This window comes from Sander vitreus, chromosome 4, assembly GCF_031162955.1.
Source record: "Sander vitreus isolate 19-12246 chromosome 4, sanVit1, whole genome shotgun sequence".
Taxonomy (NCBI): Eukaryota; Metazoa; Chordata; class Actinopteri; order Perciformes; family Percidae; genus Sander; species Sander vitreus.
Genome location: NC_135858.1, coordinates 33,489,601 through 33,517,008, shown reverse-complemented (window position 1 = coordinate 33,517,008; position 27,408 = coordinate 33,489,601). Strand labels below are relative to the sequence as shown.

The following is a 27,408-nucleotide window of genomic DNA, read 5'->3' as shown; positions in this document are numbered from 1 at the left end:
ACTGATTTTAAAAATGAACGCAGTATTTGAATTATGTAGAAAGTCAGTGAGCAGGGACGAGGTAAAACGTGAATTCCTACACGCTGTTACAGTATGACGAGGGATAAATAAACGACCAACAACTTGTACTAAAAGAATATAGTTTTTATTAAGCATTGTAGCCAAGTAGCCTTCAAATACACCATGCCACAAACCATCAACATTCAATCAAAGCCAACGGCAGTTCATTCTTTTTACGATCCACGAGTTAGGAAGAAACTGATCAACTCATAAAAAGGTAAGCTATATGTAGCTCTGGCAGGGGGACTCTGATCATTACTGAAAGGTGAAAAGCTGAAAAGGAGAACGAAGTCAAATATTAAAAAAAGAGGATTGTGGTGTAGTAGTAGGAGTGTGAAATCTTAAAATGCGTGACTTGGCGGACAGCTAAAGGAATGAATGAAAGGAAAAGTGGAGCACGTGTTGCTTTCGGCTACAAAGAGGGAATTTTCATCCAAGCTTTTTATGCGATTTCTTTCAGATTATTTGACCAACGAAGAAAACGGCAACAGAGAACACTATTGTGTGAATATACTATTTCAAAGTGGGTAGATACATTTTGAATTAAATGCAACAACAGAGGTCGCCAAAGAATCAAGGTCAGAACAAATGTGCTACTAACAGTTAAAACCCCTTTTAGGGGGCCGTCGCTGATATCAGCCGTTTGTTATTAATGGGCACAGGACGTGTAAACGATGGAAGAAAAGGACAACATGCATAATAACTACACACCTCTGAAACTGTGAACCATGCAGAAGGTTTTTGTTTTAAACGGTAATACTCCGGCTCCTCATCTGACTCCAGAAACCAAGGCGAGTTATCAGTCGGATCTTTAGAGCCGTCTTCTTAAAATGTCCCTTACAGCTAAACGATTGAAATGACATGGAGCTCTTCTAAACTGACGGACAGAGTTGCTTCAATACGATCCGAAACATTTTGTTTTTCCTCATCATACGTTTTGGGTTTTTTCCCCCCCCCATTTAGCAGTTAACGCACAACACAAAATTCACAACAGTCCCTATGGTGACGTATCAACCTATAAGAACTCAAATATTTCCAAATGAAATCTTCTTGGAGCTTTAATATTCTAATTAAGTGAAAAGTGCCATGCTCATAAACATGTAGAAATCGTGGTGACGGAGTGAACAACTCCTTAAACTAACATGGGTCTTACATCTGGCGTTTACTGAGAGGGATTCACACATTTCATCGCTTTTCTCTATCTCACAGGAAAAAAAGGTACATTGAAACTCAAGTTTCCAGATATTTTAACCCTGTTCCAGCTTTCATCCTTGACCCTCTCTCTAGAAAAAATAGGCTTACTCTTCTTTGTTTAAGACAGCGGCCTCCAGATCTTCATCTCTATGGCAGCCGCTGTCTACGTGTAGTGCATTTAAGTGAGAATCGGAACGGCACGTCTTGGAGTCACTGCTGAAGGCACTTTCAGGTTGGATGAGAGCCCTGCGTTTCTCCTTGTCGCCATTCAGCTGCTCAGGCTCCTCGTCCTCCACGCCGTTCTCCGTGGTTGAGCCGTCGCGCCGTGCACTGGAGGATTTCCTCTCCTCTGCGTTGGGCTTCTTTCTCTCCTTCGCCGCATCATGTCCGGACTTATGGGCAGGTTTACTCTGGTACAGAGGAAAAATGAGACACATTTTCAACTGATGCCAAACAAACATCGAAGACTCAGGAGTAGGGCTGCACCATATGAAGGAAATATCTAATTGGGATTATTTTTGACTGATATTGCGATTGAGAGGATTCATGATACAGACTGATCTCGTGAAGCTTCGTATGCCATTACTGGCGTGTTATCAAGACGCACACTCGTTTTTCAGCGCGTTTACCAACGCCGTTTGGCCTCCATTGACTTACATTACCTTGCAATTGCGTGCGAATTGACGCCGTAGCAAGTAGTATAAAAGGGCGAAAATCAACATAGGGAGGTTGGTGATCGCGTCCCGCGTGTGATCGCGTTTCCTTTCCACGTTTGTTGTTTTCCTAAACCCAACCCCATTGTTCTTTTCCTAAACCCAATTGTTCTTCTTTTCCTAAACCCAACCCCATTGTTCTTTTCCTAAACCCAACCGTTTCTTCTTTTCCTAAACCCAACCGTAGCCTTGCGATAACATGTAGCCTCGCGACAACACGCCACGTGGCTTTAGAAAGTACCACGTGGCGTGTGTTTACGCTGTGACGTCGCAGACTGCCGTCTGCCATCCAGAGTGTAGACATAGACGCGGATAGATCAAGATGCGTACCAATAACACGTGTTTACGCGACGTCGTCATGTCACGTTGCATGATATTGGAGGGAATGATCATTTTTATTTTTATTTCAAAGATTATTTTTTGGGGCATTTTAGGCCTTTATTTATATAGGACAACTGAAGACATGGGGGGGGGGGGAAATGACATGCCGTCGGTGGAAAGCAACTGTGCGGTCTGCGTCGCAAACCTGCGGCCCCCTTGATCTTGTGAGGTGACCGTTGCCAACGTGTGCATGACGTCAGAGCAAGTCGGGATCAAGTCGGACACAAATCTACCCAGCATGCATTGGGCGGCGATCGCCGGTGATCGATTCTGCGCAGGCCTGACTCATCTCCAACGAGCCAAATTATTAATTATAGCGATTTCTGAGAGGATCTGTACCAAGCAAAGATTTTTTTCTTTAGTCTGTAGGATACGATTTCTAAGCTGTGACGCCTCTACAGCACCACAATAGTTATTTCAGAATGGTTTGACACATGCTGCAATATGGATATTGCACTGGTCCATATTGCGATTTCAATAAATTCAGATTAATAGTGCAGCCCTACTCGGGAGGCTCAACACCAAGAGCAAGCTGCTGGTGCCGACCACATGTCAGTGTGGTATGCCAGCTGCTCTGCTGCGGATGAGAAAGAGCTCCAGAGAGTGATGCAGACTGCAGGGACCATCACAGGCTGCCCAGTGCCTCTCTGGAGGACATGGCCACCAACATCATCAAGACTCCCCCCACCCTGGCCATCACCTCTCTCAACTTTTGCCCTCTGGGAGGTGTTATAGGTCGGCCAAAACACACACACACACACACACACACACACACACACACACACACACACACACACACACACACACACACACACACACACACACACACACACACACACACACACACACACACACACACACACACACACACACACACACACACACACACACCCCTCCAGATTCAGAGACAGTTTTTTTTTTTTTTTTCAAGCATTTTGCACGTTAAATAAGAAAAAACAATGCACACTTTCATCCATGCTGCCACACACCTGCATTTTATGTAACAATCCAGGGGAGGTAACCTTTCCCCTTATGACGTAATAAAGGGAGGATTCCAGATTGGCCCATCTGAGCTTTCATTTTCTCAAAGGCAGAGCAGGATACCTAGGGCTCAGTTTACTCCTATCGCCATTTCTAGCCACTGGGGGACCATAGGCAGGCTGGGGGAACTCATATTAATGTTAAAAAACCTCATAAAGTAACATTTTCATGCCATGGGACCTTTAACATGGTTTTTGTTGAGGTCATGAGCCCACTGTGCACCCCCGCAGGCCAGCAGGGCCTCCATATGTCTGCCAGAGACGGCTGTGAATGCTGAGATTTTCCTCATTTCAGCTCCTCCCTGACATCCTCCAAACCCAATACCCAGACCCCCATGGGATTTGCTGTGGATATTACTAATGAGCGAGATGGTGACTTAAGAACTTCACACGTCTTTTCATGCCATAATATTCCCACAGGCGGTTGTACATCCATGTGTGTTGTGGCTTTGTACAGACGGGACAGGACTCAATGCTGGAGTGATATTTGGCACCAGGTGCACAAGAGGGAGCCGCGCTACGACTCAACAGCACTAAGTAGTGATATCAAGGGGAAAGACGTGTCCTGTGGTCACAAAGGGCCCTCCCAATGCTGGACCATCGCTCCTGCCTGCTGTATAATGCCCCACAGTGCACGAGCATAGAATGACTACATGTTACATGCTGTTGACATGAATAGAAATGTATCAGGAGGTAGTGCTGGGCTGATGTGGTGTGATCTGACATGAGAAGAATCAGCCCATTCACTGGATTTCCTGCTTTATTAAATACATGTCATTGTGTATTGTGTAAAACATAATGATGGAGCGATACTATGGGTGGGACAAGACACGCAGCTCACGAGACGAGACTTTAACCCTATTTTACAGAAAAAGAAGTAGAAGAAATAGTCCTTTATTCAATCGAGAGTCACAAAATGAAAACCGAGCACTGAATGGTTTTGCCACAAACTCAAATGGCTTCTCTCCTGTTTAACTAACAGCTACACTGTTACTTATTCCATATGTATGGTGGAGAGAACCAAGGTTACAACATAACGAAGCGCTTTTTTTGAATTTGAAATTGTACAATCTCGTCACGTTTAATCTCGCGCGAACTCGTGGGGACGAGATCTCGTCACACCTCTGAGCGACCCCTTTCCAGAGCTGTGAAGACGGTGGAACAAAACGAGCTTTCCATTAATGTGACAACACTGAATTTAAACGTTGAAAGCATTATGGAAAGGTTACGGGGGTTACTTTTGTGTAAAATGGACTAGGGCTGGGCAATATATCCATATTATATCGACATATGAGGCTTATATCGTCTTACATTTTGGATATCGTAATATTGTGATATGACACACGTGTTGTCTTTTCCTGGTTTTAAAGGCTGCATCACAGTGAAGTGATGGAATTTTCTGGACTTACCGGACTTTATAATTTGCCATGGTATCCACATTATTGGTGATTATTTATCAAAACTCTCATTGTGTAAATATTCGTGAAAGCACCAATAGTCAACCCTACAATATCGACCCCGATGCATTTGGTCAAAAATATCGTGATATTTGATTTTCTCCATATCGCCCAGCTCTAAAATGGACTTATTCAGACATGACACCACCAGCATGGTAATGTTAATTTTGGGGTCTCTGAGAAAACCTGCTAAACATTCTGCAACAAGACAACATCTTCACCATGGAGCCATCTCTACACTTAAGTGAAGTCTGTAATGAGCGGTACCTGTCTGTATAGATCATTAGAAGTGCAAGGCCCATGTCTTCCATGTGAAGAGTGCTTCATCACTCACTTACCAGATAGGCTACCTGACTCTTGAAGGCTCGAGCGTGGTACCTGCCCCCCCGACCAAACGTCCTAATGACGGGCGTGGAAATCACACCTCTGGGACGACTGCAAAAGAGCAAACCCAAGTCCACATGGTTTACAAATAAATAAATCGGACAGGTAGATAAAGTGTACCTCATCTTCTTTCTGTACGTACCCTCTATTGGGTCCACCAACAGACACCACCTGAACGGGGAAGCCTCCTCTCCCTCGGCTGCGTCGAGTTCCCGCCCACTGACCCACCACGGTGCCAGCTATCTCCAGCTTCCCACCCTGGGACGACATCCGTTGCAGTCCTTGTAGGAGGAGGAAAAACAATGGCGTTAATCTGTGCAAGTGTTTCCCCCATGATACTAATGGCGTTTTTCCATGACATGGTACCTGCTCGCCTCTACTCTACTTTTTTGTTTATCCATTATGATAAAAAGTACCTGCTAACAGGTACTTTTTTTAGTATCACCTCTGTCGAGGTGCCAAGCGAGCTGAGGCGATACCAAAAGGTGACGTGAAAACCTGCAGACCACTGATTGGTCAGAGAGAATCGTCACTAACAAAAGGTATGTTTAAAATTGCAATAATATCCTATCGTGACATACAGTATCACGATGACATCAAATCGTTAGGCCTCTGGTAGTCTATATCCACGACCTTCCACTTCCGGGACTGCCCCGTTTCCGCCGAAAATTTGTAAAGCCGTATGTCCTTAATTTCGGCCAGATTTCCGTTACCTAACACTTCCTTTGTGTTGGCATTCCAAACTCCAGTGGATTTAAAAGGGTAACTACCGTTTTTTTCAACCTGGACCATATTTCCCTATGTTTTTGTGTCTAAGTGACTGATGGGAACAACAATCTTTGACATTGGTCCAGTATTACGCGAGATCGCTGCGGTCGGCAGCGGAGAAACGAGCTACAATGAACCCCAGTTCTGAAGTATTTGCACTGGCTTCCTGTCCCTCAAAGAATTGATTTCAAAAACGGTCTAGGGCCAAAATACATTTCTGATCTGCTGCTACACTATGACCCACCCAGCCCTCTCAGGTCGTCTGGGACAGGTCTGCTTCCTGTACCCAGAGTCGGACCTAAACAGGGGGAAGCAGCATTCAGTTTTTATGCTACACATATCTGGAACAAACGCCCAGAAAACTGCAGGTCCGCTGCAACTCTCAGCGCTTTTAAATCAAGGCTGAAGACCTCTCTTTTTTATGCTGCCTTTCTTTAAATAATTGTTCATTTCTTATACTACACTGTTTTATTCTCGTATTTGAATCGGTTTTTAATTTTTTTCTGCCTTGCCTAAAAGTACTCGTTTTGCCGCTGACAGACTCATTATTGTGATATATACAGTTGTGTTCAAAATAATAGCAGTCCAACATCACTAACCTCATAAATCAGATTTTTTGGTAGAAGTGATATTTCTACATGGCAAATAATTTACTAGTAAGTGTTGTAGAGTCATAGAAAACCAACAGAGCCAACAGTCATGACATGCATGCTGTGCATTCTGTGTAATTGAAAGGGGCATGTTCAAAATAATAGCAGAGTTGTGTTCAATTAGTGAGGTGATTGATTCTGTGAAGAAACGGGTCAATCATGGCCCATGTTTAAGGAAGGAAGGAAGCAAATGTTGTGCATGCTGGTTATAGTGCATTTCACACTGAAATACTCAGCAAAATGGGTCGTTCCAGACATTGCTCTGAGGAACAGCGGACTTTGATTAAAAAGTTGATTGGAGAGGGGAAAACATATAAAGAAGTGCCGAAAATGATAGGCTGCTCAGCCAAAATTATTTCAAATGCCTTGAAATGGCATCCAAAGCCTGAACGATGTGGGAAAAAACGGTCAACTACCATTCGAATGGATCGAAGAATAGCCAAAATGGCAAAGGCTCAACTAATGATCAGCTCCAGGAAAATCAAAGAAGACTTAAAGTTACCTGTGAGTACTGTTACGATCAGAAGAAGGCTATGTGAAGCAAAGCTATCAGCTAGAAGCTCCCACAAAGTCCCATTGCTGAAAAAAAGACATGTACTGAATAGGTTGAAATTTGCCAAAGGACACATTGACTGGCCAAAGGAGAAATGGGGCAACATTCTGTGGTGATGAGCGCAAAATTGTTCTTTTTGGGTCTAGGGGCCGCAGACAGTTTGTCCGACGACCCCCGTGCACTGAATTCAAGCCACAGTACACTGTTAAGACAGTAAAGCATGGTGGTGCAAAAATCATATTATGGGGAGGTTTCTCATACTGTGGTGTTGGGCCTATTTATCGCATACCAGGGATCATGGATCAGTTTCAATACATCAAAATACTTGAAGAGGTCATGTTGCAAGACAATGACCCAAAACACACCAGTAAGTGAGCAAAGTCTTGGTTCCAGATGAACAAGATTGATGTTATGGAGTGGCCAGCCCAATCCCCAGACCTCAATCCCATAGACAATTTGTGGGGTGACATCAAAAATGCTATTTCTGAGGTAAAACCCAGTAATGCAGAGGAATTGTGGAATGTAGTTCAATCGTCCTCGGCTAGAATACCTGTTCACAGGTGCCAGAAGTTCCGCGACTCCATGCAACACAGATGTTAAGCAGTTCTCAGAAATAATGGTTATGCAACTAAATATTAGTGCAGTGATTCAAAGTAAAGCAAACCCTTGAGACATTTTTCAGTTCATACAGTAAATGTTTGAGTTTGTAAAGAAAAATGCAAATACTGCTATTTTTTTGAACAGCCTAATATTCCTTTTTCTTCACTTTCTGTAAAGGTATAACACAAACTTGATCAATTTTGGTCATGTTTTGATTTGGAATTGAATGTGCCGTGTTCCCAATGCATTGATATTATGGAATTAAAAGCTATTCTAAGGATTTTGAGCATTATTCACTTTGTTTAAACACACTGCTATTATTCTGAACACAACTGTATGTTAGTGTCTGACAACAACATACGACAACATTATGGAAAGGATCTCTACAGAGATAGACCTTTAAAACCTCTTTGAGACCTGTCTGTTCAACCAGAAACAGCTCAGAAGTCGCTAGCGCTAAACCCACCAGACTCCATTTAAAAAAAAAAAAAAAAAACATACTTTTAGCGTGTATAGAGCCAACATATTTTCACATGTAAATCTGTAAACTGTGTTTATTTCAACCAACACTAGAGTTGTTTTGGTTGGAAAAGTGGAAAGACAACCCAAAACAGCGTTTCATAGTCATTTAGTTTCTGTCGACTTTGAATGAAGTGTATTATACGATGGTAAAATTACGGTTTATTTACATGGAGTCTGGTGGGTTTAGCGAACGTAATTTTAACGATGTTTTTATGTTTTTAAAAAAAAGGATCTTACTCTTCAACAAAAAGGTCAACCTCATTAGAAATCCTTTCCATAATGTTGTCAGACACTTATATGATAATAATCTGAGTCTGTCAGCGGCAAAACGAGCACTTTTGTGAAGGTAAATACAAGCTGGACAATTGTCCTATTAACTAACATCGTAAATTGTTTCTCCGCTACCGACTGCAGCGATCTCGCTTAATACTGGACCAATGTCAAAGATGTTGTTCCCATCAGTCACAAAACATAGGAAAATAGGGTCCAGGTTGAAAAAAAAACAGTCGTTACCCTTTGTGAGGACTAAGGTTAACTGCTCCTCAGATCTCTGCAGGGTAAATCCAGACAGCTAGCTAGACTATCACACGACTAAAACTACTTTTGAACTTAAACATGTTCGACCAAAACAAGTTCCTTCCCGAGGCTATTTTGCAGAGGCATCGGGGCTCCGTGCAGCGCTTAGCGCCTCCCAAGACGATTGTGATTGGTTTGAAGAAATGCCAATAAACCAGAGCACGTTTTTCTCCCATCTCGGAATGCTGTGTGGACTCGCCAGACCCTCCTCCGCAGCGCTGTGGAGGAAGGTCTGGCAAAGCGAGACTAGGCCTCTGGTGATTCCCACCCCTAGTACCTGGTCTAGGACACAGCACAGGGAACACAAATACAAAATCTTTCACAATGTTTTAGGGAGGGATGTTAGAAACTAGCCGAATGGAAAATGTAAGAAATGTTGTAACCGTTGGTGGCTGTGCTCACCAGGCATCCCTCTGCCTCGCCCCGGAGGAGGCATCATAGGGGGTGGGGGGTAGAAGGAGCCAGTCAGGGGGTAGAAAGGCATCCCGTGAGGAGGTGGAGCGGGGGGAAACGGAGGATGATGGGGTGGCCGAGTGAAGTTGAGACCTTCCAGGATGCTCCGACGCATCGTCTCCACCTTGGCCACCAGCTCGGGCTGAACAGAGAGAGACCAGTGTAAACACACACACATCAACACGCGCATCATTTCTACTGTCAACGTTGTAGTACGATTGATACTGTAGTACGATTGATACTGTAGTATCTTATCTTACTTCTGTTGTAGAGCGGAATTAAGATTACTTCGCTTAGCGTCGCCAGCCCCATCATCCTTAACGTAAAAAAGCTGTTTATACGTTTTAACATTTTTCTTGGCGATAAAGTAACCGTTTAGATTCCCAATATCGTGATCAATATAGGGATCAGACCCCATGTACCAGAAACCCGGTACCGGGGTTTGAGCTGGATGAATTGGAGTTGCTACAGGCGCCAACTGAATGTACGTATTCCCCCTCCAGGTCAGCTACAACCCAAAAAATATGATCCAATTCTGAGGGAGACACTGTGTACTGTAATACCATCCGCTCGCCCACAGTGTATGCTAAATGTTGCCAAATTACAGTTATTGTTTAGAACGCCAACTAGCGATAGCATAATGCTAACCGGAAGAACAAATGCAATTGCATTCGAGTCTGGGCAGCATAAAGTGACTATGATCAGTGTGCGTTCACTTTCTTGGGAGTGTTTGTAAAGAGGGCCGGGAGAGGGGGGTTTATGGGAACACATTTCAAATTAGATACAAGTCACGTTATTGGTTGCATTTGCAAGTTTTAACACATAGGCATAAATCAGACAATGCACAGGCCATTTAGCAAAATCCCACTGTCACCTACTGCTGTAACAACTACTTCTGTCACGTTTCATGTGAACAACTGAGTGACAACATGAATACCTGAAAGTGTGCACCCCATCCCCATTAGTACGACTCATTGCTTTGAGACCACTGACTTGAGTCATCTAACTGCCTGTCTATACCCTCAGTGGAAACCCCCATCTCTCTCCCCCTTTCATGTCTATCTACTTTCAAATAAAGGGAAAAGCCCCCCAAAAAAACAAACAAATAATGCTAATAACTCCATAACCTGTATATAATTTAAGCATCAGAGCTCTTCAAAATGTTCCCCATAGAAACAAACTAGTGCACTGCTACAGCACACTGTCGTTAACACAGTTGGTGATGGAGCGAGACAGTGGGTCTGACCGCCGGCTCTCTGCGCCACCTTAGAGCTATAAACCGTTTGCCTGTAGACATACGCGTAAAACATTGTTGAAGCTAATAGTGCATAGTTCCCCCCATGAGGAATTCTAAGTAATGACAACAAAACTGTCGGCGCGTCCACATGACACAAGCCTTCCGTGATCACGAACCAACCCCACCCCCTCCACAGAGTGGCTAGTAGCCAAGGAGGACACGTAGGATTAAAAAAAACATGATGGACTCTTCAGAGAGGTTATTATCTTCGCTCAAGTTTCTGCGCGGGAAAGTCACCGGACGACAATCTTCTGAACATAGCCATGTTGAGAAATACAGAGAGAGTTGTGTGGAGCTGATAGTCTTAATTAGCTTTGTAGCAACTCATTTGGCAATGGCTTGAATGCAACGGCCGTTCATTAATATCAAAAAGTGACGCACTACAGCTTCAAGATCACACTAAGGTCTTTAGCAGCGATGTGTTTTGCGGACGTGTGGGTGGTGTGGATGATGCTACCTGACCATCACAGAGGTCAATGAGCTGGGCCTTCTCCCTGTTGGCCCGGATGAGTTTACTCTGAAGCAGCTTTCCGTCAAAGTACATCCAGGGACAGCAGTGCTCCCATGGGATCGGCTGCCCACACGTGTCGTTGGCAAACAGAGCCATGTCCACGCCGCTCATGAACAGAGCAGCCAGCTGGACTCCGCGAGGGTCCAGGTTGTCCATCTGTGGAAGAGAAACATCCAGAATTAGTAAATGTCCGGATATATATAAAACGGACAGTATGTTCTAGGGCTGCACAATATATCGTTTTTTTTTTTTGTTTTTTTTTTTAAATCGTCATGGCGATATCAACCGGCGCAATAAACACATCGGGAAAGAGACTCCGAGATTTGTCGTGCTAGTTGAAAGAAAATATCAGCAGAAAACTGCACTTTAAAATGTAACTGTCATTCTTTTTTAGTGGTGCCTTTCATGCCATTTGCCATTGTTCAATAAAAAGAATGTTGGAAATGATTCCCTTTCATTTTGATTTAAATTCAACAAGCAGTTTCTTGTATTTTAGCAGAATGCTGAATATTGTTCATTTATCAGACGTTTTCGCAATATTCAACAACCTTATCGCGTATTTTCCTCATATCGTGCAGCCCTAGTATGTTCCTCCACAGCCCCACTGAGCATTCAGATTAAGGAAGTGCAAAGCAAAGCACAAAGCAAGCGAAAGCAGCCCATTCACTCCCAGCTGCCAAAATACAGCACCTAATCCAGCCGAAACAAAGAGCCAGCAGACACAACTTGGATGTTGTGGCACAAGCGAAGAGCAGACAGAGATACACACAGACAGACCACAAGGACTCAAGCGTACAGCTTGTGTGGATGGTTTACATTAACAAAAGGCCAAATGAGAACAGAGCTCGGTCTGGGATGGGGTTGATAAAAACCATCCACACACGACAGGAGAACCCCTCAGAGTCACTCAAAGCTTGAAAAAAAAAAAAAAATCCATATTTTAGTGCAAAGCTACGGCTTTAGAAACAACACGCTCTTTGTACAAGCACGTTGTTGAGTCTGCAGAATATGAGGAGTGTCTACAGAACAACAAACTGACAGGAGTCAATCAAAGTGACATTTAGGGCCCTATCTTGCAGCGCAAAGCCCGACGCAAGTGCCTTTGCTAGTCTAAGACCGACGCAGTTGTCAATTTCCCGTCCAGCGCCCACGTCGTTTAAATAGCAAATGCACCTCCGCCCATCTGTGCGCCCATCTGTGCGCGCCGGTCTTTCAGGGAGCAGACCTGCCAACCTTGAAAAACTTTGAGTAGCAACTTACTGATTTATTGTTGACGTTTCATGAACACGGCGGCACGCACGCGGAAAGAATGTGCCATTACCGCGGTCAGTCTTTGATGTCATTTTGGCTTGTTGGGCATCAGTATGGTGTGTTGTTTAGTTCACGTGCTTACCAATCACTTCACCTGGTCCTAGGACGTAGTCATTAGTCATAGCCCAGGTTACTTATGATCTCTATAATAACCTTACCCTCCTTAATGTTCCGACAGTAGCCTACAGTCTTATAATAGTCTCCAAAATACTGTAATACTTGTATAGTATGTCCCAAAATACTAGGCCTATAGTAGCATATTTCTATAAGATTACTATAATATTGTTCCAAAATTGGCCTAGTATACGATTCCTAGAATTCTTTTTCGTGATGGTTTGTACAGCCTAGGCTACAATGAAAAAGGGTAACAATATACAGGGTACCCACCAGGATCCTCCAGCTTAAATTCAAGGCTTTTTAAGACCTTTTTAATACCTTTTCAAATGAAATTCAATGCCAACTTCGTACCCATTCCGACAGAAGTATGAGGGGAAAATATCTGTATACATTTTAAACCCTAGAAAATAATTATGTATAAGTAGGCTACTTGAATAAAACATTTTATTTAAATTATCAGTCATATTTAATACAATTTATTGGATCATAATATAATCCAATAAAATAACATATTATACTGCATAATAGGCACTTTTACTTGTGGTACTTAAGTATATTTTGATAATACTTTTGTACTATTAAGGAAGATGTTGAATGCAGGACTTGTAACTGACGAGTAATTAGTAAATAACAGTTTTTTTTCTACTTTTACTGCAATACATGATCTGAGTAAGTCTCCCATCTCTGTAAATCACCAACAACAGTCGTGCATGAATACCTGCAGCAATGTTTCAGCGTTTTGCAGCTCTGCTACAGTAGCAGATAACCTTTAACATATTACATGCCGGTCACATGGTCTCTAAACAGTCCGCTCACAGTGAAGTCCTGCACGGATCAACAGATGTTAGAGTCCGGCGGCTGCTTGCTCTGTTTGTTATAAGACGCACACCGAGCAGATTAATGCGCTCACAGATCCAGTCTTTGCAGATAATGAGCCGTTAGCCTGTTAGTTTGAGCTTTGTCTGAAGGCGCCGAGCGGCCAGCCAGGCTCCGACACACACCGACACATTCCGTACATCCTCCGCTCAGTTTAAACGCTAACCCCCCCGATACCGGTCAGAGAGGGGTGTTTACTTTGTGGCTCGGTCCTCCAGTGCGTCCAGCGACGGTCTCCGGTCAGTTTTTTATTAGCCTACATTAGTAACAGTTAATTTTGTTATGGTATGAACTTAATCCTAGGAGAGGCAAAAAAAAATAAAAATACAAGACCTTTGTAACAAAATCCAAAACTGAGACGGCTACTGCACGTCAACTGAACTCAAAGCAGGGGCCTTGATTTTCGTGTAGTTTAAAGTGACAAATCGTATCACCGTATTTTGATGTCAAAATGCACATCTACTACGCAAAATGCGTACAGGTTGGCAGGTCTGAGGGAGGCGTGTTCAGGTGCATTCTGGGCGTATTGCTATCTCGAGGCAGCGGGAAGTGATCGCGCCATTGACCGACAAAAACCTGGTCTAATGTCAACAGCGCAGCATTTCATTGTTATTTTTACAGCACATTAGTAAAATGCGCCTAGGCTCGTGCACAGCACGCGCACACTATGCTTGTTACACACACAGGGACGCCCAGCAGCACACACACACGAAAAAGATTACAAATAAAAATATTACGGTGCAAATCCGACATCGTAATAGCAATGCAACAAACGCGCCTGGCTTTTAAAGGGAATAGGAGATGACACACTGATTGGTTTATTGTATGTTACGCCCAAAACACACCTATGAATTAATGAAGACACTAAGTACAACCCTTTTGAACCATGCGCCCGGCGCACGGACCCTTTTTTCCACCGTTAAACTAGCAAAAGTAGATTTGGACACGCCCTAAACGCAGCTGTGCCATACGCTTGAAATAGGGCCCTTAGAGCCATTAACTACATACAGACCAAGTGAGCGACTGACAGGATGGCAGATTGTGGCCTGGACGCGTATGACCTGTGTGTGGTTCTCAGACACTCCTCGTATAACAAACACTACACAATCACCTTCAGTTCCTGCAGCTGGTCAGGCTCATAAAGTTTAGGAGAAAGTGCTTGGGCTAGGAAAGCGTCAAGTTCATTACGACGCAAAATTCTTACTCCTGGCCAATGTAACATAAACCTGAAGCAAAACACAGAAGGTCAAAAGTGTTACACATACCAAAACTGTCTTCAGAAAATATCCTCAGACTTCCCAGTGGACTTGTGGTCTAAACAGGGCGCGGTACTCACCGCAGCACACAGCAGAGCACCAGGAGGGGCGTGGGGACGCTGCCAGGGTTCAGCATGGCCGGAGTGTCCGAGCGCATGCAGGCCAGGAAGGCTCTCATCCTGCGGTTCTTGTCCTCCACGGCCTTCCCCAGCCACAGCTTCTTCAGGTTGGGACAGGTCCACTCCCTGAAGGGCAAAGCCTCCACCAGCTCTGGAGTGTGGGGAGTCTTGCCTTTGTAGGCGGCCCACTCTTTGACCATGACATGTGTATCTGGGGGACAACATTTTAAAGAGATCAGGGCTTGGGTCAAGCGTCCCGGGATCTAGAGCCAGGCCGATATGATCGGCCGATATTAGGCATTTTCCAAACTATCGGTATCGGCATTTATAATATACCTTTAAGTTTGTATTTTTATACATTTTATTTAAATCAGAACTTGAATATATTTTCATTTGCCAACACTGTACAGTATAGACCTAAAGCCATTCATCCTGAAAATGCCAATGATAGGCTAAATTTTGGTGAGGGAAATCCTAACTTTGGAGCCCATCTAGTTTCATATAATAATAATAATAATAATAATAATAAAAAAAACTTGTATTTATATAGCGCCTTTCATGAAACCCAAGGACACTTTACAGAATTACAGTGGCAAAGCTAAGGGAGGTTGTAGGCTGTGGTCTTTTTTTTGTAGGTGGACTTTTTAAACTGATTTCCTAAGTTAAGAAAAGTTGATAGAACTAAAGCAGGACCAACATGAATCAGTCGGGCCCAGAGACCTCCGTACAGGATGCGATACAGCGCTACAAAAAGAGCTTTCCAACCACAGGACTCACGTTCAGGGAGGCAGTTCTTCCTCACGGCGAGTCTCTCAGCCTTCTTCCTGGCCTCCGACAGGCTGAAGAGCACGCCGTAAACGTATTGACGGATTGGCCGAAACAGCTGCACTGCTGCAGGCAGCTCTTTGTTAGCTTCATCTTCAATGGTGACGGACAGCTTTATCTCGCCCTGCAAAAGACACACTGTTCCCTAAATGCTGCACGGTGCCACAACTCCACTCACAAATAAGGTGTCTGTGAATGCCGAGCATCACTATGACTGGACATGAACACAGATAATGAGAAGGCCGTGAGTGTCAAACATGTCCCCCACCGTACCTTGGTGAGCGCATGGTAGATGTACGGGTACATTAGGCCCTTCTTGTGTCTGTGCTCGGCCACCCGCAGGACCTCGGGGGCCACGGCCGGAAGCGGTGGGATGGTGATGTCCATGTGGTTCCTGGTGGGCATGGAGAGCAGGCAGGGGATGCTCGCACACAGCTCAGCCTGAGGACAGATGGGACACAGCGCCCAAACTTTACCTACCTGCTGACATTTCGGACCAGTGTTCCTGATGTTTGACTCACTTTTGTTTGGTCCCCTAGGTCTTCCTCTGGTGCGTTTTCAGAATGTGGTGTATGTCCGTTTTTCTCCCATGATCCTCCCTGATGGTCACTAACATGACTACACAAACAGAAATGCATACAGGTGAAACCAGTGGTCACCTCTGGCTGGCAGCGTGCCATTAATACAACACAACGTGATGTGCTCATACAGAGAAATCGATACAACAATCTAAAAATGACGAAGATGGACAGCGTCACAAAACGCATCCAATTATTATTGTGACATTAAAAGCTACATTGTGTAAGAATTTCTCCCATCTAGCGGTGCAATTGTATGTGACAACCAACCGAATATTACTTTCTTAGCCCCTCCCATTCCGAGCGTCTTTTAACTCCTACGTTGGCCGTACGCCAAGAACCAACGAGATAATTAGTGTAAAGCAATGCTTACAGCGTAGGCTACATACGTTTCTCCGTGAGCAGCGTCAGAGATCAGTTGATGCGACGGAGGTGCGAGGGAAAGCTAAAAGGAAGAGGGAAATAAGGTAAAGAGAGACTCTCCAAAGACGACGAGGTGACTCCGTTACGTTATGTCCTCAAGAACAGGCGTGACCCTCCATCTTCAACAGGCTTTCAAATCTGCCGGCAGTCGCGAGTAATCTCCCCCTTGCATTCGTCGCGGTGCCACTGAGTGTAAAAGCCCGAAAGGCGGAGGTATGATTTCTTTGCAACACCGGAAAAGCCTGTGTTATTGTATCCAGCCAGGTAAAAGGAAGCAGGAGTTTTATTTATATAAGCCTAATTGTATTTAAATTTATTTTAGAAGTTAGCTGCTGTAGTTGTATGATATGTAATATTGATATGTAATATTTCCATTTCATTCATAAAAATAACTTTAGATTGCGCGATGTGGTTGTACGTCAGTAGCCCACATTAAATTACGTCCCCCTTCCATTTAGTTTTTTTTTTCCCTCTTCTTTTCAGTCCATGTTGGCATACCGTTTTCTTTTTGTCCCCCTGTAGTTGTGTAAAGCGTCCGTGGGTTTCATGAAATGTACTATATTAATCTAAGTTATTATGACGTTGGTTGCTACAACAATCTCTTGTGCTTTGGCTCGTGACACAGTGACAGTGATACCTGCTCACGAGACATCCAAAGAAGGCTAAATTACCAAATGCAACGATGCATCTGTAACTTATTCTCTTATTGTAAATGAATGATTTTCTGTCTGAGAAAAACATTCATCGCAACTACATGACCTTCCAGACAGGTGGTAAAAACACTATCGCTTTAATCCAATCCGCTAGAATCAACACAAACTGAAAGATGCACATAGACACATTAAAAAGGTGCCTTAGGTAGGATTGCACTAGACACAGACTGGTGAGCTCTAACAGCTTCACCATGAATGGAAACAGTGACAGAGAGTTTAGTGTTGTGTTGAACTCACTTGGCAGTTGTGCCAGAGCTCTCTTCGTCCTCCAAGGAGGAGGCGTTGCAGAGAGCAGCCGGTGTGTGATCGGGGTTGATGGAAGAGGACCTCTCATACAGCGGTGTGTGATTCGCTTCATGAGGAATGTTGCTGAAGCTGTTCTTCTCCGGGTACGAGAGCTGGACCTGAACACAGTCACGAGTCATTCTCATGAAGCTCGAGCACCTGCACTATTTCACTGGAAGCTTCCCCAGTCTTACCTCCTGTTTTACAGGCAGCACCTGTGGAACGGTGAGCGTTTTTGGAACCGGCACTGCAGCAGACACTCCCATTGGTTTTGGTCCGACTGTAAAACAAACGCACATCATTTCAGCATAGAGACTTGAGTTATCAAACAGGACAATAGGATTACACATTACGGCACAAATCTTTAAATTTATTTTTCAGCTCCTACTACGTAAGCAGTCTCTGTGCGTAACGTAAGGTATTGGACAAACTACTGTACAGACCAGTCATCCATTAAAGGAACACGCCGACTTATTGGGACTTTAGCTTATTCACCGTAACCCCCAGAGTTGGATAAGTCCATACATACCCTTCTCATTTCCGTGCATGTTGTAGCTCTTTGCGACGGCTCCACCGGTAGCTTAGCCTAGCACGGATCCTGAAGGTAACTGGTTCCAACTAGCCTACTGCTCCGAATAAGTGACAAAATAACGCCAACATGTTCCTATTTACATGTTGCGATTTGTATAGTCACAGCGTGTCCAAATAACAACGTCACATGAGACACAGACATATTCTAACCGTATATAAACTGGGAACTATAGTCTCAGAAAGGTGAAGCACTGCTACTTCTGCTACTTGGGCGGAGTGATATGCTTGCACCTGAGAGGCACCGGACAGAGAGTATAGTATAGAGACTATAGTTCCCAGTTTATATACGGTTAGAAGATGGCTGATCGCCAACGCAGCCAATACGACCCCCGAATCACAGAGATTCCGCTTCACACGGGACATATATTATGTATATTATTACTTTTTGTATGGACATGGCCAGCAGTCTAAAGGCACACTTTCTAAAGAAAAGAAACTAGCCAGGTCAATGAAGACCAAATATGTCTATAAGCAAAGCAACAGACCCACCTGACTGTGAAGGGAAGTGATTGGGCTGGCTGGCCACTGAGTAGTACTCCACTGCCTTCTTGAAGCGGATGACTTTGTCATCAGTGCACGTCTAAAAGACAATAGGATAAATACACACAGAGCAGTCACAACAATATACTTGAACTCAACACCAGAATTCTCGAACTGCGCGCGTATGTGCGTGTGTCTGTGTGTGAGAGAGTACAGCAGCGGGGGCGGTGAGTTGCTACCAACGGAGAGCCCACGAACTTTAACAGTTCTACTAAAACCAGTTAATTGAATCTTAATTGCTAAATAAATACTTGGCAGTTTAACCTTCCCCCTCCCCCCGAAGCTTTTGTTTTGTCATCGAAGCTTTTATTTCGACTGTCAACGGGGAATATTTTTTCCACGCATTACGTGGAACCAAAATGAGGAACCGAAATTTACATTCTAATCCGGTCTGATTCCTACTGGTTGCGTAGGTCTGCGAGGTTGAAAACTGCAGGCTAGTAAATGCGTTGTTTTTGGTTCACTTCCTGTATGTGTCATGGTTTTGGTTTTCAGTTGTAGTTTTTCCTGTTTTATTGTGTTTATTTATTCCCTGTTTCCTTGTTGTTTACGGTCTCCTGTTTTCTCCGTTGCGTTCTACCCGGTTTCATCCATGTGTATGTTGTATGTTTTCATGCTTCAGTTTCCCGTTTTACTTTGTAGTGTCCGTTTTTCCTGTGTCTTGTCTTGTTTTACTTCCTGCCTTGTGTTTTCCTGCCTCTGTCATTGTCTGCCCCGCCCTGATGTGTTCCACCTGTTCTTCAGCCCTCATGTCACCTGTCCCTTGTTTTACCCTTGTTACCTTGTGTATTTAGTCTCTGTGCTGTCTTTGTCTGTTGTCAGATCAATGGGCCTCATTCACCAATATCTTCCTAAGTTTTCTCTTAAATATGTTCTTAAGAAAATCCCTAAGAAAAGTCTACGTCTGATTCATGACGTGTTCTTAAACAGCAGAATTGTTCGCAGGTGTGTTCTTAGAATGATGAATCCCAATGTCTTCGTAACTTGAAAGCTCGTGCCCGTTGTGCCTATTTAGCATAGGTAAACGCCCCGTTAATTCCCATAAACGGGCATGAGATGGCAGGGCCGTGTCGTGTGCACACTTAGAGAAATGCCCAAAAGACGTGGCAAAGACGGTGGAGGCCTCGACTCCAAAAGAAAGAAAAACTTTAGTAATTCTGAAGTGGAGGTACTGCTGCAAGAAGTTAACGAAAAACGAGACATTATATTTAGCAAAAGCAGCAAATAAAACCGATGCAATTGCTCATGCAGTGAACGCTGTATCCGGAGAAGGGTGCAGAACTGATAAAGTATATAGGCCTAGCACAATTCATACAAAATGGCAATTCAAAGTGCTTTACGAATGAGCAGAAGTGTAAGTGTAGTGTGTATTTATTAAAACAAACAAACAAACAAAGTATGTGTAAAATAATGAAAAAAATTAGTTACAAAATGATAAAGGAGAGAAATTACATTTTTAAATTAGAACGGACGAAAACGGTATAACTACTTACTTTTTGTGAATGTACCCGAATCAAACTTTCGTTTAAAAGCATATTTAGGACAGAAGCGCCACTTTTAAGATTTACCGTATTCTCGTTGTTCGGTCAAATGGCCTTTTGAATGGGAGTGCTAGGGGCACTTCTATGCTAGCTTCAAAATCGCTATTTTTAAGACAATCAGAAGGCTCGACACAACATGAAACTTTGCTCGAAGTATCGCCAGGGGCTCTACACATGAACTAGAGCGTTGAGAATTGAGAGCATTGTTTGTGTACACAGAGTTTACTGAAACTCCCTCGACTATTTTTGACTGGCTCGATGGACGGAGACCGGAAAAACAACAGCTACAATGAGTTGTTCAAAACCTTTTTTAGTAAACTCTGTGAACACAAACAATGTTGTCAATGCTGGAGTTCATGTGTAGAGCCCCTGGTGATACTTGGAGAAAAGTTTCATGTTGTGTCGAGCCTTCTTAGTGTTTTAAAAATAGTGATTTTGATGCGATCATAGAAGTGCCCCTAGCACCCGTATACAAAAGGCCATTTGACCGAAAAACGAAGATACGGTACATCTTAAAAGTGGCGCTTCCGTCCTAAATATGCTTTTAAAACGAAAGTTTGACTCGGGTACAGTCACAAAAAGACCCTAGGTTGCATTTTGGCAAGAGTTACGCTTTAAATGCACATAGATTCAGTTTTTACCTAAGAACAAATCCCAAATAAGAAAACATTGGTGAATGCCAGAATCTTCGTGAAAACTGCGTAAGTGGGGTTTAAGAACAAATTTATTCTGAAGAACGTCTGGTGAATGAGGCCCAATGTGTCTTTGTAACCCCCTTCCTCTCTGTGTTCCTTGTGATTTTGATGCCCTAGTCTTTAGTTCTCTCAGCGTTTTTTTGGAAGTCCTTTTGCCTGCCTTACTTCAATTATTTTTGCCTGCCTGCTGCTTCCCGTTTCTTTTATTAAATCCTCAAACATTCCACTGCTTTTCGTCTCTGCACTATTGGGTCCAAGCCCGCTATTCCTCAGTATTTGGGTCGAATCGCGTTCTCACCTGGAGTGAACCGAACTCTAGTTCACTTGGAAGCGAACCGAGACCCCCGTTTTTAAGTGTTTGGTGCGCACCAGAGTTGGGGGGAACGCAATGGAGAGGGCTGGGGTACAGTACAATAACTTTGGGTTGTTTTTTTTTTCAAGCAATGCAGAGTTAAAATGAGCCAGTACTGTACATGCCAGGATAGAAGGAATGACGATTTAAGAGATTTATTTATCACAGACATCAGTCAGCATCAGTCATCCATCCTGTGCCTCGTCCTCCCTCTGCTGAGGTCCGATTTTAAGATTCGTGGCAAACTACGATCAGTCAAATGGTTGGACTTTATACAGACAGCTTTCGTTTTGCCAACTTGTAACAATTTGCTATTAGCCGAGCTAGAGCGCTGTGCTCATGTAAAACATAACAGCAGCTGATGAGAGACTGCCACAGAGCAGATTCAAATATTGCTCAACAGGTGTATTGATACAGTATTGATTTTTGTGTATTGATTGAAGTCAAGTGATATTGGCTCTTTACTTTTAAAGGTTTTATTGCACTAAGGCTACGGGTGGCTTGTGGCTCGGTCGGCCCTCAACCACAAGATTGGCGGTTCGATCCCTGGCTCCTCCGGCCACAAGTGTCCCTGAGCAAGACACTGAACCAAGTTGCTCCCGGATGCTGTTATGTATAGCTGTCCACTACTACCGATACTTAGGATGGGTTAAATGCAGTAATTAAATTGCACTACATTGTACTGTGTGGATGTGAAGAATACACTTTGTTTGGTTTTGTAATGAGAGTAGTTGTCTCCACCGCAGCCTCTTATCTGCTGACTTTGCTCTGGTGTGTGTGTGTGCGCTCAGAGCAGAGCAGAAGCTGCATGACGACGGAAATACAATTTATGGGTCAGCACTAGCACTGCTCGAGTTTTTCATACCTGCGAGTGCTTGAAGATGTCCTTAGCAACAGCCTCCAGGTCGGTGATGTCTGGGATGTTGCAGACGTAGTCAGCCACAGCCTTGATTACAACATCACAGGGTGGGAGCACAAGCTGGTGGGCACGCACCTGACAACACAACCACTCAGGTTTACAATAAAACTCCACATGGCAGTGTGTCCAGCAACATCCTTTTCAAAATGCTGCAATTTGCCTGGAGTTTGGCACATGATAATAACAATACATTATATTGATAGAGCACTTTTCAAGGTACTCGGACACTTTACATAAGTGAAATCAAAGAAAACAAACTCAAATTAGTAAAATATATATAACATAAATCATGGATCACACTTTAAAAGCATCTCACACACACACACACAGACAGACGCACACAAAAACATACACACACACACACACACACACACACACAGAGAGACACACACACACATATATACAGAGAGACACACACACACACACACACAGAGTTGATCATAAGTAAGTATAGGTATTTATGATGAGACTTTGATACCGCGGCTCCACCGCCTGATTGCGCAGACTTTGGCTCCAAAATTACAAGACGGGAGTGCCTGTATCTGGGAGATTTTGGCTTCATGAAGGCAAAGCACCACAAGCAAGGGAACTCAGTTTTCTCAGTCAATACAGCACGCACTGAGGAAGTAATTGCTTCAAACGACTACATTTATCATCAACAGTGATCCGACATCCACATAGAAGGTAGCACATTTTCCCTTAACAGTTCCAAATCGATTTGTTGCCCAACCAGTAGTTTTGTCAGATAATTCTCAGCCAGCAATTATCACCAAAAAAGCAGTTGATGTTCACAACGCTGCTTTAAACCGCACTAGTGCAGTGCCCATTGAAAACGGGTCTGTCTGAAACGGGACAATTGATTGGCCTTCCGCTGTTGCGTACCACAAAATTCTGGGCCCTGTAGAAAGGCATTTTCTATGGGCCCCTCCCCGCATCCACAGCTATTCATTCTAGCATCTTTTTGGATGTATCTGCAGTATCTCTGAGGTCCCCGGAACCCCTGTTGAAGATCTCTGCCGTACATCTCAAGATCTCACACTCGATACTGCACTTCACTTCACTTCGTTTAAAAAGGGGTTAGGTTAAACTCTTCTCGTTTGACAAAGTGAATGACAATGGTGGTTTTCTGAGAAATGTATTTATTCATTCATTCAGGAGGCACACTGTATGTGCGGAACCACTGTTCCACTGCGAATGCGACTGTCATTCACACACACAAAACTCACAGCACACTTCTATTAGACTGGATTACAAAGACATAAACATAATTTAAAGCTTTACCTTTAAAGATGCTAACGGGTGCTCTGGACCAAGTAAGCTCCAGTGAAAGGCAGCCAAGTCTTCATCAGGCAATATGTGATTTCCTATAAAAAAAATAAATTAAAAAAAAACCACACAACTGCACATCAGCCTCATTTTAACTATCCCCTCCATTTAGATTCTGCACAGAAGTGTCACACTTACCTAAAAGTGACGCAAAAATGACAAAACGATTTGGGTTGAGATGGAGCTGCCGAGCCACTTCGTACATCAGGTACTGGCTGGTGGTGAGGCTTTTGCCGTTGCGGCTCAGTTTGAGGGCGTGGGCGCTGAAGTAGTATGGGATGTTGCACAGAGCGTAGTCAGAGTCATAGGCCACCAGGCCGTGGAATCCGTTCTCCCTGCATAAGGCTATCACTTCCAGGTGGTGGTCCTCAATGCTCTGGACAACCTTAGGAGGAGCCAGCACAATTAGGCTTTAAATGGTTAAGGCTCAAAATAAACATCTACATAGACGTAGTGTTCAGGACAGAAACAGGACGACAAACCAGGTTTTAGCTGCTCTTAGTGAATAAGCCCGACACAGCTGATACTCCAGACAAATAATAGGCTTTAATGATAGTCTATGCATGTAAACTTTTATCCAGAGCGTGTGACCAAAGAACCTGAAAACAGCATTAAATACTAACACCATATATAGGATTTACCACATAACATGTCACTGCATCGTTACAATAATATTTTGTAAACGTTAAGGTTAAATCCTGTTACCACAACATCAGATAAACGTGTATAGCACACTTCATGGAACTCATTGGGATCATTTTTATGTTATGCCCTGACACAATGAATGTTTCTGACTGCAGAAACACAACATTTAAATGGTATTGATAAAATACATCTGTATTTACTGAGGATGGACCCCTGTTTGTGGATTAGGCCTAGCTGCCCATTATCCAGTCTACTTAATAAGGTCAGTATATGTGCCGTACGGCGGATCGGAGCATCCCTGAATTTTCCATGAAACTGTGAGCAAATCATGCTACATGCAGAATATGAAGCATGCTTTTTTTTTTACTGAAGGTAACTATATGAATATCTGTACTGTTCCTGCATAGGTAACATTTAGGGACTGTAACTCATTATTTGCAATATCAATTAATCAGCTGATTGTATTCTGCAAATATCATTAAGGTCTATAAAATGTCAGTCAATAGTGAAGGTTGGCAATCAGAGCTAAAGGGGGTGTTTTCAAATGACTTGTTTTGTCTAACCAGCCCAAAGATAATCCATTTACTATCTTAGAAAACCAGCATATTATATTTTTTATAATTGACAGGCTAGGAGCACTGAACTTGGGGCTTTTATGTTTTTAAAAATAAAAGGACTAAAATGATAAATAATAATAGCAATATGCTGTCAATTGGGTTATCGTTTCAGCGTTAGAAATATTGTTTGTATGTTCCAGAGGGACTTCCCCTTCAGAATCTCTGTACTGAGCAGTTCAGTGAGTCTGTTTGATTACTGATCAAACCATCACAGTATAGTTCTGAGGTAATGTCACAGAAACAGAACGAGTTAGGTACTAAAAAGCAGGCCACGGACTCCACCGCTCACACTCCTACAGGCACAGTGATTCACTTGGCCGCGGGTGGAAGCAGCTTTTATCATGGGTGAAGTTGGCAGTGATGACATGGTGGGCAGCTAGCAGGCTAACCAGAGAGCCTGCTAACTTATGCCGGTGGTGGTCCAGAGTGGCTCAGCTCAACAGGCATTGCCAGGCCGAGTTTTCACTCACCCCGACGCGGAACCTGAGGAGCGCCAGTCGGATGCAGTGGGCCATGCACACGGGAGGAAGGAACCAGACTTTGGGCGGTGGAGTGCCCTTGTTCTGGACGTGGCTGATGATCTGCTGGGCGGTCTGCCTCTCGTTCACCTGCCGCTTGACCCACTCGTGAAGACGGCCTTTCTCCAGGGCGCCATTGAAGCACACCGTGAGCTTTATGTTGCCGTTGAAGCAGGCCTTGGAGAGGGCGGCCAGGTAGCCCAGCATGTGGTTCCACTGGCCCCCGCTGACCCAGTCGGTGTAGAAGCCTCCGTAGAGCCGGTGGAGGCAGTTCTCGGCGTCCACCAGCAGTCTCAGTGGACTCTGAGGTGATCTCTGCCGGCCACCTCCAACCATACTTCCCCGGGCAAGCTTCTGAAGCTCCACCGGCACCACAGCGCTGGAGCAATGCTTTTCAATGTATTCTTGGAAACCCAGAACACCCATGTTGAGCAAGACGGACACTTGACAGCGAAATTAAACCGAAGTGGGTTGCAGTGCACCTCTCCCCCCCTGACAGGGTTTGACAGCAGGCTGGGAGCTCCGAATATGGCAGGAGCTGGAATATTAATTTCGAAAGAAACGAAGCAAGGCTGCTATTTTAAAGCATCGTCAGTTTTCGGTGGTTACCGCTTTTTTGGTTCATGGCTGCTGCTAGCCGCCATGTGTTGATTCACGGGGCCATGTCTGAGGTCTGTCCAGACCATAGACTGTTATAAGGTCCAGACTCCGGAGAGAGAGAGAGAGACAGAAGGGGGGGGATACATGACTACATGACGCACGTACAGAGGCACGGCACAACAAGGAACACGAGCAAGACAGTTCGCTGCTGCTTACTTCCGCAGATATTTTCACGCTAAAAAAGGGGAAAGCCTTCGCTCCAACGGTGCGGACACACGAAGCAGGCGGCAAAGAACTAACGTTAGTGGCGAAAGCCTCACGTCTCCTGTTTCTTGGCCAAAAAGTTGCACTTAAACCACGAATGTACACACCGCAAAGACTACAGCCGGCGGCCAACAACTAGTATTCGTACGTTCTTCTTTTAATTTCCGGCAGTCACTGGCGTTTACGGCACATTGCTGCCTCCCATAGGGCAAAAATGTTTGATTCAATTCAACTTTATTTATATTGTCAAATAGAAACAGGAGTTATCTCAGGACACTTAACAGATAGAGAGGTCTAGACCACACTATCATTTCCAACAATTCCCCCTAAGAGCAATCATTTGGTGCGACAGTGTTGAGGAGAAACTTCCTTTGAACAGACAGAAACCTCAGACAGACCCAGACTGTTGGTGGGCGGCCATCTGTCGCTGCCGATACACACTAGCAATTGTAGTACCAGATGCATTCTTTTTTTTCTTTTAAAGATTTGTTTATTTTTTATTTCAGGCCTTTATTTGTGACAGGACAGCTTAGACATTAAAGGGGAGATAGAGGGGGAATGACTGTTTTGAGGACTGAGCCTCTGTATATGGGAGCGTGCTCTACCAGGTGAGCTACCCAGACGCCCATACCTGATGTATACTAGGACAACTTTTATAGTCCCAGGCTGGTTCTCTGTAGGATTTAACAGGCTTTTCATTGCCTCATAGGCTACTGTCTTTCTCTTTTTTTCTGTGAAGCCAGTGCATTCCATCAGTAGATGTTTCAATTCACTTCAATTCAATTTTATTTATAGTATCAAATCATAAGAGTTATCTGAGGACACTTTACAGATAGAGTAGGTCTAGACCACACTCTATAATTTACAAAGACCCAACAATTCCACTAATTCCCCCAAGAGCAAGCATTTAGTGCGACAGTGGCGAGGAAAAACTCCTTTTTAGGAAGAAACCTGGGACAGACCCAGACTCTTGGTAGGCGGTGTCTGACGGTGCCGATTGGGGGTGTGATGAACAGTTGCAATAATAGTCACAATAAAGATAATGGAACAATGACCAGAAATAGCAGTTGTAGTAGTTCACTGCACGGCAGGGCGTTACAGGACGTAGCAGGGCACAGCAGAGCATAGCAGGGCGTAG

The 27,408-nt window shown here is 44.0% G+C and overlaps 1 protein-coding gene across 1 annotated transcript; it reads right to left on the bottom strand.

Annotated features, from left to right (window-relative positions):
* Positions 1–123: 123 nt before the first annotated feature.
* LOC144517326 (constitutive coactivator of PPAR-gamma-like protein 1 homolog) lies at positions 124–26,452 on the bottom strand. The gene is made up of 17 exons (XM_078249401.1): positions 25,359–26,452; positions 23,765–24,011; positions 23,582–23,664; positions 22,247–22,375; positions 18,743–18,833; positions 17,857–17,942; positions 17,615–17,781; positions 16,185–16,281; positions 15,937–16,104; positions 15,616–15,787; positions 14,800–15,049; positions 14,575–14,689; positions 11,106–11,315; positions 9,301–9,493; positions 5,372–5,510; positions 5,184–5,280; positions 124–1,664 (listed from the first exon to the last, which is right to left on the bottom strand). Exons 1-17 carry the CDS (start codon positions 25,830–25,832, stop codon positions 1,359–1,361), a joined length of 3,024 nt encoding a protein of 1,007 aa, XP_078105527.1. The 5' UTR covers positions 25,833–26,452; the 3' UTR covers positions 124–1,358.
* Between the last annotated feature and the right edge of the window lie 956 nt (positions 26,453–27,408).

Bases quoted from the DNA above. Each gene is read 5' to 3' on its own strand.
- LOC144517326 (XM_078249401.1), bottom strand. From the start codon at position 25,832: ATGGGTGTTCTGGGTTTCCAAGAATACATTGAAAAGCATTGCTCCAGC. The intron at 15,050-15,615 runs GTGAGTCCTGTG...GTTGTCCCCCAG, and splicing joins GAAGAACTGCCTCCCTGAAC to ATACACATGTCATGGTCAAA. The intron at 5,281-5,371 runs GTACGTACAGAA...GCTCTTTTGCAG, and splicing joins GTTGGTGGACCCAATAGAGG to TCGTCCCAGAGGTGTGATTT.